Raw genomic sequence first — 22,177 nt, 5'->3', positions numbered from 1 at the left:
CAATTTCTTGTCAGAGAGAAAACCTGCATGCACTTTTGACTATGATTCCCATTATTGCTACCAAAATTAATTAAAAGTGTTTGAAGTGGTTTAGGAGGAGTTGCATCGACAAATTGTTTCAACGGACAGTAAGCAGGAAGACGCGCAGACATACTGATTGCACTTTAACACCTAACTTGTTTCTCTCATTGCATGATAGTATCCTATCTTTCATATTCTTTTTGACACTACCTCACGTTCGGCTTCAAATGAACCTTTTTAAAGAGAGCCTTTTATTCTGTAATGTGGTCTGGATCACATCGATAATTCAGTTCTTTGATAGATCTAACTTGCTTACTTTATGCACTTAAGTTAATAATGGCAATCAAGTAGTTACAGAGAACAGTCCTAAGGGTACAGTACCCGAAGGATGATTTAGCATTTAATTGCTCCGCGAGCTCAAAATCGCTCGTCCTTCAGCTCGATCTTTATCAGCTATAGTATTGGAAACTACAGAGGTGCTGACTTACCGTGCGTTATTTGTTAGATCAATTTACAGTACACTAACTTAATTTCAATAATACCTTGACCACCAAGTAAGGCAGTTCCATGGGTCGGTGGTTTTTCTCCGGATGATCGAAATTCAAAATGAAAGTAGAAGTTCAAGTTATAAAAGAAACACTCGTGACTCTTCCATTCACAAAACAACATTGCGTAATACAGTTAGTCATTTAAACGTATTTCAGTGTTTCGATACATGTTCTGTCCTATGGTAAGTGGTCAAATAATTGTAACTTCTGCTTCCATTGCATTAAAGGCGACTAATCTTGTGATCTTATATTATCAATTTCCCTTCCTAACGTCTACATGACAATATCTTTTGTATTGCATTGAAGGTTCGCCTCTGTGAACAACCTATTAGTGGTAGTTTCTGCTCTTGCTTAGCGCTCAGCATAAGAAGGAGTGGGACGACCAGTTTTTCCGTGGCCGTATGTGATCGGATGGGTGTTGTTGGTGTATCTGTGATATGCTTCAGTGATAAGCATTGCAAAGAGTCGCAGAGACGCAAAGCGAATATAACGCAGAAGTCATACACACAACGCATGCATACAGGGGGTCAGCACTAAAATTATTGATAAAAGCTTCATACCGATAAACTAGTTCTTTTATCTTAATTAAAAGATAAGAAATACATGGTCTTCTTGTATAAACCATCGAAGGATAAGCGCACGACACTGTAAACTGTCCAGTTGTATAGGTTTGATATTGGTGACAAACGTTTGGTCGTCCAATCAGCATCGCTGGTGTAAAATATAACAATAGACACGTTCCTTTAGCATGTCATTCTTTATCAGTTTTGATCCCCTTCAGTGATGTTAGGGTCATAGAAAATAAGTCAGTGGCTCTTATAATCCCTACTGGATGATGCAACAGAACATGTTTTAAAACGTCTCTGATACCGGGACTTTTGTAACAAACGTTTTAAAGACTTTGGATTAGAGAATTTTAAGAGATCTTCTAATAACGGTAAGATGCAACATGTAGCTTAATGAAAAACCAGTTTTCAATAAACCTGTAGAATCCCATTTTAATAATGGGAAGCTTGACACGTAATGTATACAGTGTTGCTTATGTTTTGTTTTATGAATTACTAAATGTCGTTATTCATTTAATCAGATATGAAAACAAGTTTTTGGTTTAATACATGTGCATCATATTCTGGTGATATAGGGTTTAAGATCTAAAATGTAAGAGTTACAGGAGTTTTAATGCTCCTTTTAAATGTAATCAATGTATGTACTTGAATGTCACTCTTTGAAATTCTAAATGAATGTAAGTGAACACTTTATGCTATTTCACTTCCTCCATGTCATCTTCACTTACAGCGGTTGTCATAAGCGCGACAGCTAAAAGGCTCAACCATACGGCAGTGCAGCCGGGGGAATTATTGACTCATACCACTATGATAGCACCGGTACCGTCGACTACTCAGGACATTCCGGTAGAGATCGCTAGTATTGGTTACGTAGCTATTGGCGCCTCTCTCCATGCTCACGCAACGTTAATGCTTTAGGGTTGTAACTTGCTGTCGCGTGACTAGAGAGGTGCACGTGGATGTGGGAATGTTCAGATGTAACGACAGCTCATTGGAGAGTCACGTGTTCTCCGATGTCCTGTATCGACAACCGTCCAATAGGAAATAGTTCATACCATGGAAATCGATCCTTCTGATAGTTTCGCTTTAATCGCTCGTGTATGGTATTGTAACTGTTATCATGGTAAATCTCAGATCTGATATTGTTATGTTGTATCCCGTAAGGTGTTTTTATCATTCGATATAAAATTTCCACTAGTAACAAAATTATATCAGAAAAAACATCAACTGTAAACTGTCTTTAACTTTTCGATACCTATATTTCCGGTCAGTAGAGATGTGATGTGCTCATCGAATCATAATCTTGATATCATATGCTATGTTGCTATGTGAATCCGTTTTGTGACATTGAAACAATTGAGTGTGGAACTGTATGACAGTCATCCCTAACTATGTTTGGAAGATCCTGATGACCTTTTGGATAAAAGAATATTTCGGGACATTCTTATAGTGACTATAAGGTAAGTCTGTTTGAGCGAACCACAGATAACTTTGGCATCTTCCTTCAACAGCCCTTCACTAAAATAAGGTAATTCAACGGTGAGCATAGCATATGTTGTTCTCTTGGTTATTCTGAATAAAATATATAGAACGGTATTTTCAAATTTTACTGATAAATATAATTTACTTTTTTTTTACCATAGTTTTAGAACATAAGCATAATTTATAATGGCATAGTAACAGGAAAAAACAACTTGACAATACTAGTATTCTATTAGGAGACTTTTATACAAGTATAAATAAAATAATAGTTTGAATGTGAATGTCTGTAGGACATTTTTCTCATCAACGGAAGAGCAGTCACGTTATGTATACAATGTGAATATAATTAGAAAAAATATCACGACATGTATAAGTGAGGTGGTGTCGAGAAAGACGTCAGGAAGAAGAAAGTTATCTAGAAAGAAAAGAATAGATCAGATCCTCAATTTAGTCGTCTTGTATGCATATAATAGCAGGTACAATTCTAACGTCCTACCTGAGCCGTATGGACATCAAAAGTTGCTTTTAAATCTGAAGACCGTAAAGTGACAAAAGTTCTGAATCCAATACTAGAAGAAAATTATTCATTCGGACAGTATGCAGTATTTGATATGATAGGACACTATTTGTATGTTACACATCAATGAATGTCAGAAATATGACAACAATACTATAGGATAAATTCGTTATTTTAAGTATTAAAACATTAAACTGCATTCAGTTGGCAAGTATGGAAGTATTAATGGAATCTGGACAGCGGCAATTTCAATATAACACGCTAGCGCGCTTCATTTTGAATTTGTCGGTGTCTAGTTGGCATTATATTCCCATACCTGTCCACTGAATGCAGTTTAATGCTTATAATCATATAATGTTATATCAAAATCCCGAGATAATATTCTGCGTACAGCCATTTCAAAGTCATCCTCTGTGATTGCTGGAAAGAAAATTGTCAATTGCGTTGAACAACGCAAAATGGGTTTGGTAAGTACATAGTGGGTTTGCAGTGAAAAGGTAAATACATCACAATAACATCAAAATGTTCTGACGTGCTCTTCCTGGCTTTTTACATTAACCGATATATTGCTCTAAAAGATAAATCTATTGTAATTGGATGGATATATCTTTGTATACGTAAATGATCCGAAATACTAAATGTTGAAATAACGGGTTTATCACGGCATAATTTCCAGAATTTCCCTCTTTAAGATACTTTAACAAAACATGAATTTATGAACATAAACAAGATCAATGACCAGTCTGTTTAGTTAATGTCTTTCAAGTGTTTAGAGCTTGTGAGGTCAGTTTTGACATGCAGATTTGATATAAAAATCTAAATTATTAGAAGGCTTTCGGCATTGTTATCAATGTATCATTCCTTCCCACTGTTTTTATATAAGTAATACGACCTGCTGTCAACACGACTAAATTGCGGTTGATATATTAACTATGCTGATCGGTGCATTAGGAACGTACAGCCTAGTGAGAGTGATGGATTGCTCGCCATCGAGTGTTTGTTGTTAATTATTTTATGGTGGAATTTATATGTTACGTAATTATTTTTGAGCGTTTGCGGCGCCTGTTAATCGATTATGTGTTAATGATAAGCAGATTTGAAATATGACCGACCGATTAAAGCTGGAGCAGATAGGACATTGACCCTAGTATCTGAGCTTGGTAACCATACCATAGTTGGTTAATTAATTCTTCTGTGGTTCTGCTTTCCTGGTGACATGTTCCAAGTGTATGCAATTTATTAGTTCAGAATCGTATGGTCTGTTAGTTCACTTGGTAATTCTACGTATTAAATGCAGACAAATTAATGAAGTATTTGTATAATGGAAAGAACATCACGCAAAATACCGATATATCACAATGTTACAAATATATAAACGATTGAAGTCAATTTATATACTATTTCATATTGGCGTGATTTAAATAAATAATTTATTGTTTTTGTGACTGTATCTTTGCTCGCTTGTTCGGCTTATAACCAATCAGCCATAAGCGACAGAATAACAATCATAATAGAATTTGAATTATACTTGCACAAATACATCATCAGTAGAAGATTTTCGACATTTCTAATCTGTGATACGGAAGTTCATACTTTATTATATTGCCAATTGGTTGTATAGAACATTACATTTTCCGTTTTGCAATGGACCAATGAAATTATAACGACACCTTTGGGGGTTGGAAAACCTGCAAAAATCGTCTATGAAACACGACCAGACTGAAAATATCACTTCCTTGATGACTCGCTTGAATTAGTTTTCCACAATACCCCACTTCTATGTCAGCAAAAACAACAAAGTTGCTTTGCATCTCCCTTGTTGTTTCAAATATCATTGCTGTCACAGCTTTACGAACAAACAGCATCATGAGCACCAATAGCAATCGCTGAAACATTACACTAGAAATCAGAAATCCCGCTGTTTCAGTATGATCAGCAACTGATTTCCTCATGCAACCATACTTAAGCTTCTATTGCTACTGAAAATCCAGTATCATCATTTCACTATTACCAACCAAATCTATACCAAACATTTGGCTTTTTTGCTCAATATAACTACAATCCCTTTTAACCAACACTACCAACCATGCCTTAACAGTATTTAACACAAACACGTTTTTGGTGATGATGTTGCGGTGTATACGTTTTCTTTACTGGAACTTTTGTTCGAATTATAGCGCTACCTCACTGAAACATAATATCTAAGACACAGAACAGCACACCCCGCACGGTCATATTATACAGACAACGGGCAAACCAGTCGTCACACTCCTTTTACGCTCGGAAGAAGTGAAAATGTGTGATTCCAAATATAGTTACCTTTTTTATCATGCTATTGGGACATGCGTATATACAAAATGCACCATTTACGTCATCGCCATATGCTGACCAGTTACACTATCCACGATGAACGGAAACAAGTGGGTGCCATCGTCTGCCCACTGATAAATCACAGAATTGATAAATTATCACCGCTGATAATGATATACCATGCCATCTCTTTTCACCATTACCTCTGAGAAAAACCGGGAACTGCTTCCTCATCATGTCAGAACCACACATACCATTTCAGCTCCAAGGTTAACATTGAAAACTTCACTTTCCTTGGCAACAACACGGGCTGACACTCTATCCGACTCCCGATAAGACATAAAAACGCAGACTATCAAAGCTCACAGCAGTCTATAGCGCTAATGAATTCATTTGAACGGGGGGAAAATATCCCTTTATCAATCATCATGGATCGACAAACACAGGATGTTCTGAATTCGAGGATAGGATATTAATTTCCTCGGGGAGAGATTCTGTTGTTCTGTTAACAGACTCCTCTAATACATCACTATTAATTATTTAATACTAAAGTGACTATTTAAAACACACTACAGAATTCTATCACAACGCTCACAGCTTTTATTACTGAGATGTTGTACCGGAAATGTAACAGCACTGGAAACTAGCTAGAGACAAGATTAGTGACTTGTTGAATGAAATAAACTCTTTTGAAGGACTGAAGGTTTCTTTGTGTTGGAGTTTACACCATAAAGCGTATAGGCGAATTCTAATGTCACTGTAAAAAGGTATGTACACATTAGTAACGACGATTTATATATACAGGAACAGTGTTGGACTGAGGTCCTGTTGCTATGGTCAAACCATGCTTCATACGTATGGGATATTGTGATATAAGTGAATGAGCCAACAATATAATATTGTTTCTGTGGTTATAAATTAGATTAAGTTAGAAAGCAGTTGATAAATGTAAGTGATTAATCAGTCAAACCTGTCTATCAAGCCCATGTAACAGAGGGAAAACAGGTCTTTATTTTCAGTGATTTTTATACACATGTATGATGGTGTTGGGATTTGTCATTTTGTACACTTAAAAGTTGGTCGGTCAGGTAGAATATACCGTAAAATTATTCACCAAACCACTTTGGGTAATCCAATGCATAAAAAGTGTTGTTTAATCAACTAATTGTATGCTTTGTATTGTTTTTGTTTCCAATTTCCTAAAAAACGGGTGTATTAAAACACGTGTCATTCTGTGTTTTGTTCAGTAGTAACGATTTTTTTTCAGTAGTTTTGACTTAACATGTGTTTATAAACTTTTTAGTACTTAATTATAGTTCGTGTTTTACAAGGTAATTTGATTTTTTTTGTGGTGTCCTTTAGAAGTATAACAATGTTTGCTTATGTAAATCAGAAGTCATAAGTTAGCGTTTGCACGTTTTGCTTTTTAAACCGTTTTGCAAACATTTTCCATAAATACGTTGACCTACCTATTATGGTAACCCTCTCTTTTTAAAGTTTTGGCATTTCCCCGTAATTATCGATATCCTATTTGTCAAATTTAAATTTTTACCTCTTGTTCAGAAATATATACATTTTTAGGCATATAACAGTTGATGCACCGCCATGATTCTTGCAGATATTAGGATAAGGTCAGGTATCCGGCTTAGGCTACTAGTATAACAGTACAACAAAGTTATAACGAACCTCTAGGGACCAACCAAATCACTTCGTTATAAGAATAGTTCGTTATATACACATTGCAGATATCTTATCATAACCTTGACGGGTATAAAAATCACTAATTTATAATCATAAATTCGATGTAAGCATGTTCGTTATAAGCGTGTTTTACTGTAGTCCACTATACCTCTTATTTACAGCCGGGTACATAAACAGTGTATGTTTATTGAATAAATCGCATTGAATAAAGATAATATTAAAAACAACTTTTTAGGAAAAACGTAGTCCATTCTTAATACAAATGTAACTTAAGGATGTACACCTCTGAGAAGTCAAAATTTTCTTGTATTAAACTTTTTTTCTCATATAGATTTTTGGAAAAAGGAGTTCATACCATAAAAGAAAATGGAAGAAAAAACATATGTCCGTGTGCTTGTTTTTGAGCTTTTGTCACTTAAAGACACCTAGTTGACAAAATATTGGATTTTATGGGAATTTTGCCGTTTTGACCATATAAGATAGAGATTAAAGCCATAATTTCCTAATGAGGTGTTTGATATGTATGAATGTTTGTAGAATTCATTTTCTAGTAGTCTTCTTTAAAAATATACCAGTTTTGATCAATTAGACTAATATTTTTTCTCAGAATAATAACATATGCTACCCCTACCCCTTAATTTTGAGCTACAAAATGCACCATTTTCAGCCATTTTTGCCAAATTTAACACTTTATAGAAAAAGTTCTGGTATTAAACTTTTGTTATTATTTTGCATGTCAATAGGGAAACGGTTGTTCTTTCTAAATCAGGAAGAAAAATTGGGGGTCCGTGTGCTTACCTTTTTGCCCCATTTGAATTTTTGTTATTTTTCAGTATTTTAGAGTAAAAAATAAAAGTGCCCAAATTACCATTAAATGTAAAAATAAAGTCACAAAAGTGTTTTGTTTCACATATTAATGCTCAATATTTTAATTACTAGGAACCAAGTAACGATTTGCAGCAAAAATTAGCTAAATACAGCTAAAAATGCTGGCGCAGTGATGATGATTTAAGTAAAAACAAATTCAGTAAAAACTGATAAAACTGTGGCTCTACTTGAAGTGAAAAAAGACACAATTTCAAAATGGCCGCCAAATGGGCCATTTCTTAAAATCCCTGTATAAAAAAAATCTACTAAAAATAGAAATGTAATTTTTTGACAAAACTTGCGTCTGGCAACTTGCTACAGATACTGATAAATTATATTTGAAAATCTCATAACTTCTTTGATCTATGTTGAAACGAGACTTCAACGGGACTGAAACCTCAGAAGAATACAAATGTAACTTAATATGCTCTGCCCACGTTTTTGTATATAACCATCCTTGCGTGGCAGATCAATATCCCAATCCTAACCTTTTCACACCTCACTTGTACGGTGTAACTAGTCACAGACGACAAAATAGACATTTTTACTCTATTATTCATAGGGATCACTTTACAGCCAATAAAACTGTAGAGGAAAAAAGAACATTTTGTTGCAGTTTTATCTACCGAGTTATCAGACTATACCTTTATACCACGTTTGCACACTATCACTATCAGGGAAAATATTTTTAAATTACTCGCGTCTCCTATTGTTAAGTTTATCATACATGTATTGATCGTTGAAAATTCATACCTTTAGTCCGTTAAACATATGTTAACCGTTATCGTAGATATTAACTATATGAACATGTGTTTGAATTATTTAAGTGTATGGAGGAATAAATGTACACTATATAATAGTAGCGGGAGTGGACTAGGTCGAATATATGTGATCAGGTAACTTAGTCAGTGGAGCATCCGGCTCATCCAGCTTCATGTTTTACTTTCTTGTTAGATAACTTATTAACTCTGTATGACATTAAATGTTGTTGGTGATTTTTAAATTGGTTTATTTTGGTTACCAGTCTTCACTTAAGTAAATCAAGGTTTGGTATGTATTTACGATGATGAAGATAAGTATTAATCTGGGACCTCTGGCTATTCGTTGTTATTGATATTTTTTTTTTTAAATTGCTAATATTTGTCGATATGTTATCAGTATGTTTCACGAATATTTCACTCTCCTACCGATATTGTTGGCCGTTTCTGTGTTTCATTTCTTCTGTCTGTATCTTTCTAAGGCTATAGGTATCCTTTGAAAACCAACATCAGCAATTAAGGCACCAAAACAAGTACAGTGGCAGATAACTTAAACATATTTCATAATTTACTTAATTCGAACACTCAAATAGTTCGATATTTTGTCAGGATTCTCAGTAAACTGAGTTGCACTGTGTGTTGATATTTCGAATATGGCTTGTACCTAGTTAATGTTCACGCAGTATCCCATTTTTAAACATTATGGAAAGTCAATTCATGAATCTGAAGGTCTAAATATTTCTGTTTCTTTTAACGAAAGGAACATAGAAAAGACTTGGTTTTGAAATCATTATTTCAAACATTTATGATTTAAAAATTCATATGTTATTTTATCGATATTACAGTATTATATTACTGAAAGGGAACCGAATTGTGTATACCGTAGGTCTTGTTAGGCTACTAGTGGATATAATGTGATAATCTATAAAATAGACAAAATCCTGCATGTGAAGTAACAATAAGAATTGGTTCGTTCTGCAAAATCTTAAGAGAACGCTTTTTGTATTAACTGTGGTTGTTGGCATCAAGAGGGCCAATGGACAATATATCGGTTATTGATTTAACTCCTCTTTAGAAATCCATTTTATGTTGGAGGAATAAAAAATTTTCGGTCCTACGGCACTGTATTTAAGTCTGTAGCATCAATTAGTGAAAGAAAACCAATTTAGTATAAAGTTTTGATCTAGCCAACTAGGGTTTGTGTGACCGAGGTCCAAAAACTTGCCAATAAGGGTTCATAAAATAGTTCTTTCGTTGGAATGATAGGAAATGATTCATACATTTGTCTGTAATTACATGGTGTGCAGAAACCACGTTTTTTATTAGTGACTGGACTCCTACGAGTCAGAAAAGTGATGCTGAACTACAAGTTCTTGAAAACGTTGACGAAATGTAGATTTCACCTCATATGTGGTATCACTGAGTTTACAGTGGAGACTGATACAGGCCTCCTGGGCCTTTTATATCTACTTATTCCTGTCCACGAGACATTATTTAGTTAGGTTCTGTTTCACGCCATCTGGACTATAACAGAGACGTGACATAACATAACTTATTTCTTCATCATATGTGAAACAGGAAACATAGACGCCCACGTGAAATAAAAACTTGAAAGTAAAAAGGCATCCAACCACACAATATTACAATACGTTAATAAAAATCGATAAAATATCAAATTGATTGTTACACAGACAGCGGCGATATGAGGTCGTAAAAACCACAGAATTTACGTCGACGGGGAACTCCCAGCTTGAATTGTCAGACAGGAAAATACGTATCATATTATGACTTTCTTGGATCACAGGTCTGGCATTTCGGTCATATGATTCAGTAATAGTTTTGTTTGGGTTTGCTTTGTCCATCAACAACTTGAGTACTGTCGCGTCAGAATGGGTCTGTCATCTGGTAGACCTGTACTACGTCAATACTCTATATACGAAGTGGTTAAAATGTGCCGACATATAAGTTCTAGTTTCATGTGAGATAGGTACTGGCTATTGTCGGTGTTTGCTCTTCAGCTACTCTGACTTCCTTCCACCTTTTCACCATCTAAACCTGACAGTCCTTTAATGGCCCTGGTTGTTAATAGGACTATAAAAGATATTAGGAAGTTGGCAAATAAAAGGCTTGCTAAATATAAGGCAACTTGTTCCAATGGTTAAAATCAACACTCAGCCAAGAGATGACTGTATTGCTGTTTATTTTCTTTTAACACAGTGATGGTAAATTACACGACCTCATGCGATTATATAAAAGTGGGTGACATTGTCGTAATATGTGTTAGTATTACCCCCTCGTCATAAAACGTTGATTAAGAATTTTAAGACTTAGGAAGAAAATAATAGTTAAATCTTAGGTATCTTCGTCAAGACAATGTGACACTATTTGCTAAATGGACTTCCTCGACAATGATATCTATAACCGGAGTCTTGTTTTCAAACACGATGCTTCCAGAGTGTTTACAAGGGATGCAGATTTGTCTGTCCATGTAAAAAATGCGACTTACCCTCTTGCAACGAAATGTCCTTTATTGATCTCACTACAACGTTAATTTAGGCCACATTTTCTTTATAACATTATTGTTTCTCGAGCTGTTTTGACGTAACCGTTACATAACAAAATCATCAGGAGTAGCATCATGAGTTCATCCAATATGCTATGAAGTATGTTTGCCATAGGAAATGGTAAGTAAATATTTGTGCAGAGGAAATTGTTTTCCTTAAGCTATTTTAGAAACGACTGTCTGAGTTTGGTTTTAGTTAAGCAGTCAATGTATCGGCCAGACTGTAGGAAATCAAATTGTATCGAGTGTTGATGATGAAAGAATCGCTGGTATTAAACATAGAACACCCACAGTTTTGATTTAACTGTTTCTGTAAGTGTTGAGTTACCAGATTTAATGTTGTATAGACACGCAAAAAACATATCAATCAACTCCCCATGGAGACATTATCGGTTTTCTTTAAGGAATAAAACGTTTCCTAAAGTGTGTATTCTGTATTTGTTTAAATATTTAAAACAAACATGGATGTTCCTAAGAGATAAAATTCTTTTTTCGTCTCTGCTGTCATGTCACTGTATAGTTTACATTATTTCTAAGTGGTTTACAAAAATAACCTCCACAGAAATTCACCATGGACGTTCGCTGCTCCGAGAAATGGAGCAATATACATGACATTAAAGCACTAACAAGCTTTCCAATACATTTATTAGTCCCAATGAGCATGTCCATACAAACAATGTATCGCCTAAGGTATTAAACTTTTCCAATAAATGGAAATATAATAGCCGAAACGTTTTCTCATTGAATTCACTTCGAGAAATCTACTATAGAATCTATTACGAATATACAATAATTGCTGTGATTTTAATTAAAATATTAAACATTTAAACGTCAGAGAATAGCATATATATATATATTACAAAAAAGTCACTATTTTGGATTATAGTTGCTTATAAGAATTTAGATCATCACTTCAATCCATCACATAGATGTTATGATCTCTCTATTTCGAATTTCAATACGGACGAAGGTTTATGACATGATTAGATGATGAATCATACCTCTTTCTTATTACCCTTTAGCTATTGATTCATATCACACAGAAATGAAACGGTCCAGTAAAACAATAAAAATAGCTCAAATTGTTAACAATAAGTTAATTGAGTCAGAAATATAATGGTAATTGGCGATAATGCATATAAAGAGTTATCGTTCTTTGAAATAAACTTTGCAATTTAGGAATGTTAAACAACTCTTTTTTCCGAGTATTTACACATTTTCATTGCTGGAATAATATACAATTTGTTTCTTTGTTTGATTGCTTGATTAAATTAACATTCTAATAAAAGATAACAGTCAGGGTCATGTAAGCACGGGCTCCCATGTATGTTGCGTGTATGAAGTGTGTGTTGCGTGTTTTGGGAGATTATGGTATATTCGTTTTATGCCTTCTTGTATAGAGAAACTTTAGTACACTTTATAGTGCTAGATTACTGAAGCATGCTGCCGAAGACACTAAGCAACACATCCCATACGTTCACATTATACTGACAACGGGTGAACCCCCTTTGTGCTGAACGTTAAGCAGGAGCAGAAACTACCACTTTTATAGACTTGATTAGTCTCATCCAATGAACAGAAACCAGAGCCTACCTACCTTACAGGGGCGAGCACTAAACCGAAGGCCAAAAGTGAGGCGGTGGTAAAAGAGACGTTAGTAAGTTAATAAGAAGGAAAAATTAATATCCTAAATTAAGTCCCCTTTTATGATCATACAATAGGGACAGCAGGTACAATTCTAACGCCCTACCTGCATGACAAACTATCGCATTGTTTCTCACGACTACAAAGTATGATACTATAACCATCGTACATATTAGATTACAGGACAAAGATTGACGCTCACCTCACTCAAAGTTGAAGGCACTACAGGTGCACGAACAATTACTTTATATTTCAGTTATATTCCTAACATGGGTAAATAGCCAGGGGAGACAGTGTCAAATTAAGATGAAAGTCCATAAGAGAAAGAAGAGCAATGATCGTATCCCAAATGCATCTGTTTTGTAATCATTCAAAGCAATTATAATCTAACGACATGCATGCAGGTGATGAAATATTGTTATCGTTAATATGTGTGGTATGTTGCATGATGGACATTTTCAGTTGGCGGCTCCTAGTTGAAACTAGACACAGAAGGTGACGCCTAAAGATAACTAGAAATGTATGGTCTCATCAATTATGTTATAACAGCTGGTGCTGTGGAAATGTAATTTGATAGTCTTTGATATCTTTAATATACCCAATGGAAACTATATACAATTCTGTCACAGGATTAATGAATAGAAAATAAATCATCTCGCAGACTCGCTGTCATCGAAGTGCTGAAATCCAATCGCTGTTATCATGTGTCCTGTGGTGTGCGCATTGCCATCCATCTTGACAATTGACGTAATAGATTGTTACCAATACACATAGTGTAGATATCCGTGAATATGTTTTAATGTTATAGAATTAAGTTTTAGCCTAAATACTATAATCATTTCACATTTAACTGATTTTGATCTAGATTTAATGAATATAATTGCAGTTGCCATAGTCATAGAGATTTATCATGTAGCAAAACAATGTTTTACCTTCTTTCAAATCTCTTTCGAAGTGAATTTTGATGTGTACATGTATTTGACGATTGAGCGACTATAACTTTGGAAATGGAATAAAAAAAGTATATTATTCGATTACGAAATACTACCAAAAGAGTGTTCCAAGCTTCCAAACATAGTGATATACACAATCATGTAACATTTTATGGGAATAATTGATTATCGAACCCTATGAATATATATAGGCGAGAGCAGACCAAACCATAAAAGTTCTTATTGCACTAAAAGAACAAACGCACCGTTCAACAGTGTGTTACACTGTACGCTTAATCCACAATGTCCGTGTCAAAGCCGGAAGTATTTTGTTTGTCTTAAAGTGCTGACTTAAAGAAAAGCGACGGTAGCGAAGACCCCGGAAAAATCCCGCAAGAATCCCATAGCTAAAACGGATACAGACATTTCCTGCTTTGACATTTAACCGTAAGGAGTCTGAAGTTATGTATTTCCTTTGCGCATGTGCACTGAAGCATTTCGTCTCCTCTTCCATTAATTTCGTTAAAGCAAATGTCTATACGGCTATGAGAGATTTCTATTTCCTCTGTCTTCGGTCTCTTGACTTTCGTGCATGATGTTTAATCACTGGAATGTTTGTGTTTCAATTAACAGTCACGTGATCGCTATTTCCGGTGACCGGAATAACGAATCAACATTATCATAACTATTGTATAATCTCAACATTATCCGTATCATGACGTCCTATTCTGATTCATTTTATATAAAACAAATGATTAAGTTATATTAACTCTCTTAAGACTGCTGATAATATAATGTTCCCTTATTACAAGAAGACACAACACAAATATTTTACAGCCTTCCTAAGCATACAGATAGTCTTATATAGGTGTCGAATATGTCCAGACCTATTCTGCTTGGAAATTATCATCTGTACACATTATTATTATTTAAGGGTTTTGATATTGCATTGTTTATGAAGTAGCTTCGTATCAAACTCTTATGGTACCTTACACTGTGTAATCTGTACTATTAGATTACAGGGGATGTCTGCTCAGACGGCTGATTTATGTTGTATTTAGATCTTGTTCAAAATGTTACCATTTATTATAAGCAAGCACCCATTGATTAGATATTGATCTACTATAATAACATTATATGCGTCATCTGTAACATATCAATATTGAAACAGTGACATAATCGTAACAACTGCACATTTAACTCCACGCATAGAAATGTAAAAAGGTACTTTCCAAATATGATCAATAACTTGTCTGGCAATTATAGTATGTATGGTGTTTGATTTTTTCGTTGAAGATAGGATTTTATAGGCAAATGCTGCAGTCAGATGGCATAGACCCACACTACATTTTTGGTACTTTTAGTGGCTACCTTGGATGGCGGCTGACTGCCATTGCAGTACCCAAAGTGTTGTTCACTCATTTTACGGTTAGACCAGATAGTCTAACTAACTAAATTAGAGCTTGCTATTGTATCAATATTGCAGTATCACTGTGTTTCCATGCATGTGTCGCTGAGACATACTCGTAAGTGCTCCCTCAGATACAAAGACAACAACCGTTCATTATCATCATCGATCTGTTGTCTTCCATGTATTTACAATATATGGTGCAGAGAAATTTGTGTACCGAAAAACTAATATACTGGTATTCTGTTGAAACAAATGGTATCTTTAAATATTACTGATTATAAACACTTGAAATTGACAATAAATAGGGTTGATACATTATTATATAAGTAATATTCTACTAGAAATAAGAATCAATTACACTGAATACTTTTGACCGTCGTATCAGCTTCCTAGGTTATATCTGCCTATTATTTCCGGTACGTTATCGAATATATTCAAACTCTCGAACTATTTCAAAGTCCTGCGTGATATGTTGCGCTTGCTACCAAAGGCAAATTAAGTAATATGAATCTATCACCTAAATCATCGAAAATGTTCAAACTCTCGAACTATTTCAAAGTCCTGCGTGATATGTTGCGCTTGCTACCAAAGGCAAATTAAGTAATATAATCTAGCACCATTTCAATACATTTTTAAGGTCTGTACTATTTGTAATAGAATAGCACTTAAAATTTTCATGATCTACGTTGCCTTAGCACAGCTTTACATGTGTTGATGATATGTCACATACATAACAATTTGAATTCGGAAACATACATTTTTAGTACCATAGTCTTCCAGTTCTTGTCATCAAGAATAATAGCAATTTTGTAAAAGTTAAGAACTTGGTTTGTACATTTAAGAGACGTTGTTAAAACACAGGAAAACTAACTCAAGAACGAACAATTTCTTTAAAGATGGTGTTTTGATAATAATCACAGACATTAGTTAAATTATTTCGCTTTCTTTTGTTTTATTCGTTTTTGATCATAACCTCTTGATATTTGTTGTAGATCGATCAAATGACTGTTAGACGATGGAAGACGAGGCGGTGATCATCACACCGTGGTCAGAATATCTTATCGCCGCTAAACATATTAATGAATGCTCCCTCCAACCCCACTCACTTCCGTCTTATATTGCCTGGGACGCCATTCTTCATCTTGCACCGGAAACGGTCGACCTGCGTCACATGATTGCATCCAGCAAGTGAGTTTTTACATTTTTTTCAATTGGAAATGAAATTCAGTAATCACCCTCTACCAAACTGCCACACAAAAAAGGTTGACCCAGCATGCTTCTGCATTGAATTATGGGTAATTCCTTGATGATTCAACCCACTTTGATATCGAATTTATCAGTATTTCACGGCCTAAATGCACTTTCGGAAATTATTTACTATTTGTATTGGTCGGGTCCCCATTTTCCTATTTATTTTTTTACACCCGGGAATTTTTCGTGCCAAATGTTACGCGCTTGTAATTTGCTACTCGGGACTCACCGGTGTTGACGACAGATTGATGATTAGAAGGGTAATGTTTGCTATTCGTTTTCGATCTATTAAGTTGCTTGATTAACTACGAGGGAGACTCGAACGGCAGTATGTGCCTAGGAATCCAATTTGGAAATGAATTGAACGACGGGTCTAATGCGAATTCAAAGACGTCTGGCCGTTCTACTGATACATGGGAAAGTATTCCATTATTAAGTACGCTTAACACATTAGTGTCAGGATCTGATTATGTTTTATGTTTTACGAATGTTTTAGTATGTGTTGATAAAAAATGCGTGTTTTCATTGTCATTTACAAGCATTTCTTACAAACAACAAACATAAGTAAATCGGAAATTTTTGAATAAAAGTAGAGATATATTGTAGTTACAAACATGAAATAGATTTTGATTTGATGTGGTATAACATATATCCTTATAATTTTAGAAGATCAACTGTTGTCATATTTAAGATCTGCTATTTTTTAGTAAATCAATGCAAACCGGAGGTATTAAAGAACAAATTGTCTGAAGCAAATACGCGGTAATTACTTGAACAATGAAACCTGTGATCTAGTGAGAAAAGGTTAGTGGTATAAGGTTTCCGACCTTATCCGAGTCGTCAATCTGCTGATAAGGCAAAATAGTTTGATTATAAGATTCACGTGGATTTGATATCCCATAATTCCAATTAATTACGTGAAATTATTTTCATTTTGTTTTACGACATCCTTCTCGGACCGTATTGTGGTAATAAAACAGTTGTTAATTTGGTGTGATCGGAACTGCACGTGATTTTATCCCTAATCCGTTCAGCTTGACATCCGCTTTGACTATTACTTTAACCAATAAACCACAGAATTTATAGCCCCGTGCTCCGTCATTAAACTACTTGCCTATATGTGCTTGTTAACCGTTTTTACTGAGTAATATGATTTTGTCTACATGGCCGGGATATATTTTACTTGTCGCCTATCACCTTTAGATCGCAATGACGAAGTAAATAATATGTCTGACTAATACAATCTTACTACCTGCATTAGAGAGTGACAGTGTCTAGTGTCACCCCGAGGATATCACTGTCACCCGAAGCGAAGCCGAGGGTGCCAGTGATTTTCCAAAGAGTGACACTAGGCACTGTCATCCTCTAATGCAAGTAGTATTTATTTTATTATAACAAAAAGTCTAGAAAAAAACTAGTTTTCAAGTATTTGCAATCTATTGAAACATTTTACTTATTTTAGCAAAAGTCGAAAACTCACCATCCGCAGTAAAGTGACATATCAGCTTCTACACTGTACCGAACTCAGTAGCGGTTATTACCGTTGCATTGTAAAAATTATACTCACAACAAGCATTCAGTGAAATATTCTTGTTGTCTTGTGTCCTGCGTTTGTTAAAATCTTAACGTTTTTGTAAATCTTAAAAAAAATTTGGTTTCGTCCCGTCGTCTGTTTACAACATTAGCAACGTCACGAAGACGCTTGTAATCGCATGTCTTCCGTTCACATAATCACCGACGGGTTAATAAAAACAAACATATAGCGCTTGGACGGTAAGCGAATATTTGTAAATGGAAAGCTCCGTACTTAATTTGAAAAAAAAAGATATTGATAGACAGACTAATTTGGCAAAACTATTACTGAATAGCTCCAGATAAATTTCGAAGCGTCGCTTCAAAAAACAAAGATGGTCTCGAAAAAAGAAACGAATGCGCATCTTTCTCGGGTGGTTAATATTTTGCACTGTCAAAAGTACATTATCACCCGTTGCTAGGGGTTGCTACGAACGTGTTTATTGTCTCCCATTCTTATAACGCTAACTGCCGTGTGATAGTATCAAATACCAAATATCTCTCGACCAACCCAATGCAGGATTCTCACTTGAGGTATAATAAAACAAAATCCCCCGAGGGGAAATTCATGAACGTTCAACCAGAGGCTTACACCCTCATAATTAGGGAAATGGTTCTTTTTCTCCCATGTACAAAGGAAAGTGAAGAGATAATAACCTAAAAAGAATCATTTTCACCGCGACATCGTCTTCACTTCAATATTGATGACGCCATCGACAATGCACGCCACGGTCACACCGCATGAAATCATGACGTCACGTAATTGTCTTCAGGTTCAAAAGGTTAGCGCGCGCAATCTGGCATATCCTAGGGGTTGACAGAGAAAAATTCCACGGCTAAAACCGGTGACAAATCGTTGAATGGTGGTAGAAAATTTATTTCTTAGCATTAAATGTGAGGTTTATGAAATTAAGCTGGTCACGTGTGGTTATATCTTTAGTTGCCTTTACCTCATCTTGAGTGCGTTGCCCATACAGACATATCAATTAAAAGTTGTTCGAAGTCTTTCGGACATGACATTTCGTTTGGCTTCTGCTTGAACGGTACTAATGTATTCAGTTTGCAATCGCTGCGATGCACCATAGAAGATTTTAGTTATTTAGATGACAACTAAGCAGGTGGCAAGCTTGGTTGTTTGGTTATTTTATTTACATGTATGTGCTATTCATGTCATTTATGAAACGCAAGAGTTCATATTCAAGCCGAAAATGAGGCGGTATTAAGTGAAACATTAAACAGAAAAGAAATGAAAATATCCTAAATTTAGTCGCCTTTTACGATCGGCCAATACGGTCACTATTTTAACGCCCTACCTGTAGGGTGGATATGTTTTATGTTTCATATTGTATTTTTGGAAGCATATCTCAGTATAATAACGGTAAAACAATTTCCAAAATTACTATTCTGCATGACACACAACCTCTTGTTGGTGTGTCGGTTTGTTGGTTAGAATGAACGGCCATTCCTGTATATGGTGCATTGCGTGTGAGGTTTTTGAGGCTGTCGTACATGTGTTCGTAATGTGCTTCTTAGTTTTATCTCACGTAAACATGCTGCCAGAGAGACCAAACAAACACACACCACTATGATGTTGCTATAGTAGACAGCACATCAAAATTGCCAGGCGGCGAAGGAAAAATGAATGTTTCTGGATAATATATTCTTATTGACGGAATCTCCTATATTTTGGTTTTTCTAAAAAAAAAATTTTTTTTTTTTTGTTAAATGTTAAAAATTATTATTGAAGTCAACGCCTAGGTCATATTCTTAGGTCGCAATAGCGGGGCGACAATTCATTCAAAATTCATTTTCCCTTTATTATTGATGTCACGAACATCTAAGTAAGCATGGTGTCTAACTTTTCATTCTATACCATTTCACACAATCAGGTAGATATGATGTTTGGCTTTCTCTGTCTAGACGAACAACTTAAGGCTGTGGTAGTTTAGTGGATACGGTGACTGATAAATCAATATGGCGAATTGTCGGACAGTATTTATCTTTATTTTCACCTTGGAGTTATGACATCTTAATCATCAAAAAAATCAAAGATTCTGCAGTTGGACGTTCAATGCTAATACATGTAGTCGCCACAAGCCCGTCATCTCTTGATCGTGTCTGTTGACTGTCGATGCGCATGCTATTCATAGTATACCTAACCTGGCGTTTCTAGTGCAAGTTACAAAGACTATGATGATTTTCGAAAGGAAAAGGAAAATACATGTTCGTTTTATTTACCCTTTTAGACTTATACCAATTGCATTTTGATTGAGAAAAAATATTCATATTAAAATGTATAGTGACTGATTTGCGCCATTTTCGCTTCTTCGCGTTAAAAAAATGCGAAAAGCAAATATCCAACGTTCCTTTGTTGCTCTTTCGCAGTTTTTCCAAAGCGAAAAAGCGAAAATGGCACGAATCAGCCACCCTAAAAATGGTATTATTATGAGACAAAGTTACATATTTACTTCATTTATCGAACTAAAAGCATAGTTTCTATAAGAATGCTAGTCGGAATATATTGCATCTAATAATCACATGATATTAATTAGGTTATTATTATTTAGGTATATGTGAACAAGATGGAGACCATCTTATCGCAAATAAGTGAAGAAATAGGCAACTATCCCTTATAACAATTATGTATGAGGGGCATGTGGGGCAATAATAAGGTTGTGAAGAGTTACCGTCAAAAGTGATAAGACGTTTAAATACTATAGCTAATATACACGTAAAGATAAGGTATCAATAGAGGAATAGTTCTTTTTCATGTGATTTAATGCGAAGTTATAATCATCTGCTTTAATAATTACAGACACAGTACAAACTACAAATCTGTAGCGTGCTTTATGAGGACAGCTGTGATTTTATCTATATGATGAAACGTTGACATAAGTGTTCCGTGTAATTCCAGACCAAACTCAATATTGACTTCTAAACGGTCTGTCCCCAGGCACTCGGCCAATGTCCTGCCTCTTACCTTGTCATGAATCTTTGTTTATATAGCGGTCAATCTGTGTCATCTGCCCTCGCAAAGCAAAAAACACGGAATCTCACGTGGGTGATGTTGACCGAGCGGTCTAGCTAACACTATTTCTATATTTACCATTCGGAGAGTGGTTGTCCCTAACAGACCGACAGTGGAGTTTTCCAGATAACATTTCTATCACATTACACAAATGGCCTCGAATCCTAGTTATGCCTATACTGTACCTGTACTATAAGTACTGTAACTTGTTATCAATGGCTTCTGAGTTTGCTACTGTGAATAAAACTTTACATTCCTTGCCCGTTGAAAGACGCTTACAGCTATTAGACCAATACTTGAATAAAACTGCAAAATCTCCGAACCTATATATCGAACATGTTATGTTGCCCGGTATTGACCATAGTTTGCTGGTTTCTGATTATGCTGATGTTGTTTTATTGGGTGAAGATTTATTTAAATAGACATAAGAATAGAAAAAAGCTACTTACTTTAAGGATTGTAACAGTCGATCAATTATGAGAATAACATACATTTTGCACCTATTTCGAGAATGCATTGTTATATATTATTTATGTACACTGTTCAGCCCTGGAATATTGAATGGTTTTAGGCATAGACAAGACAGTATTGTATGATTGTGTGAACTTAGTTCACCCAACACCAATACCAAATTGATCAACACGAACGTCTACATGTATGAATCTACTTAGGTATTTGGAATCCGTTGATAAATTAATCAAAAAGTAATATGCCTGACCGATTTATTCGTTTAATCAGGTACTTTAATTCAAACCTCATATGTAGGTATACGGTTATGCAATCACGGTAAATTAATCGGATTTTAATGCATGTACTTTGGCTTTATTATAGATTAGAAACCGAAATTATTTTCTACTACACTGGTTTTAAATCAATCTTTGCCTATTGTTTCAAAAAGGAATTGTGTATTTTCCAACATGTTATGTAGTATTCAGTAAGTACATATATCGAGTTTATCCTTAACACAATTGGTATATAGTAACCATACCAAGCATGCGTGAATGAT

At 35.0% G+C, this 22,177-nt stretch overlaps 1 protein-coding gene across 2 annotated transcripts in view; it reads left to right on the top strand.

The window, feature by feature from the left end:
* The first annotated feature begins 2,087 nt into the window (after positions 1-2,087).
* The window catches only part of LOC138319893 (uncharacterized), a 53,691-nt gene continuing 33,601 nt past the window's right edge, over positions 2,088-22,177 (top strand). The window contains exons 1-2 of one of the 2 annotated variants that reach the window (XM_069263011.1): positions 2,088-2,595; positions 16,313-16,508. In XM_069263011.1, the coding sequence (XP_069119112.1) occupies positions 16,336-16,508 (173 nt within the window). In that variant the 5' untranslated portion in view covers positions 2,088-2,595; positions 16,313-16,335. Of the gene's footprint in view, positions 2,596-5,889; positions 6,212-16,312; positions 16,509-22,177 lie in introns of those variants that run through there. The other variant, XM_069263012.1, reaches the window with a different exon arrangement.

This window comes from Argopecten irradians, chromosome 3 (genome assembly GCF_041381155.1).
Source record: "Argopecten irradians isolate NY chromosome 3, Ai_NY, whole genome shotgun sequence".
Classification (NCBI taxonomy): domain Eukaryota; kingdom Metazoa; phylum Mollusca; class Bivalvia; order Pectinida; family Pectinidae; genus Argopecten; species Argopecten irradians.
The sequence above is the reverse complement of the archived record's forward strand: the minus strand, read 5'-3'. Positions and strand labels throughout refer to the sequence as shown.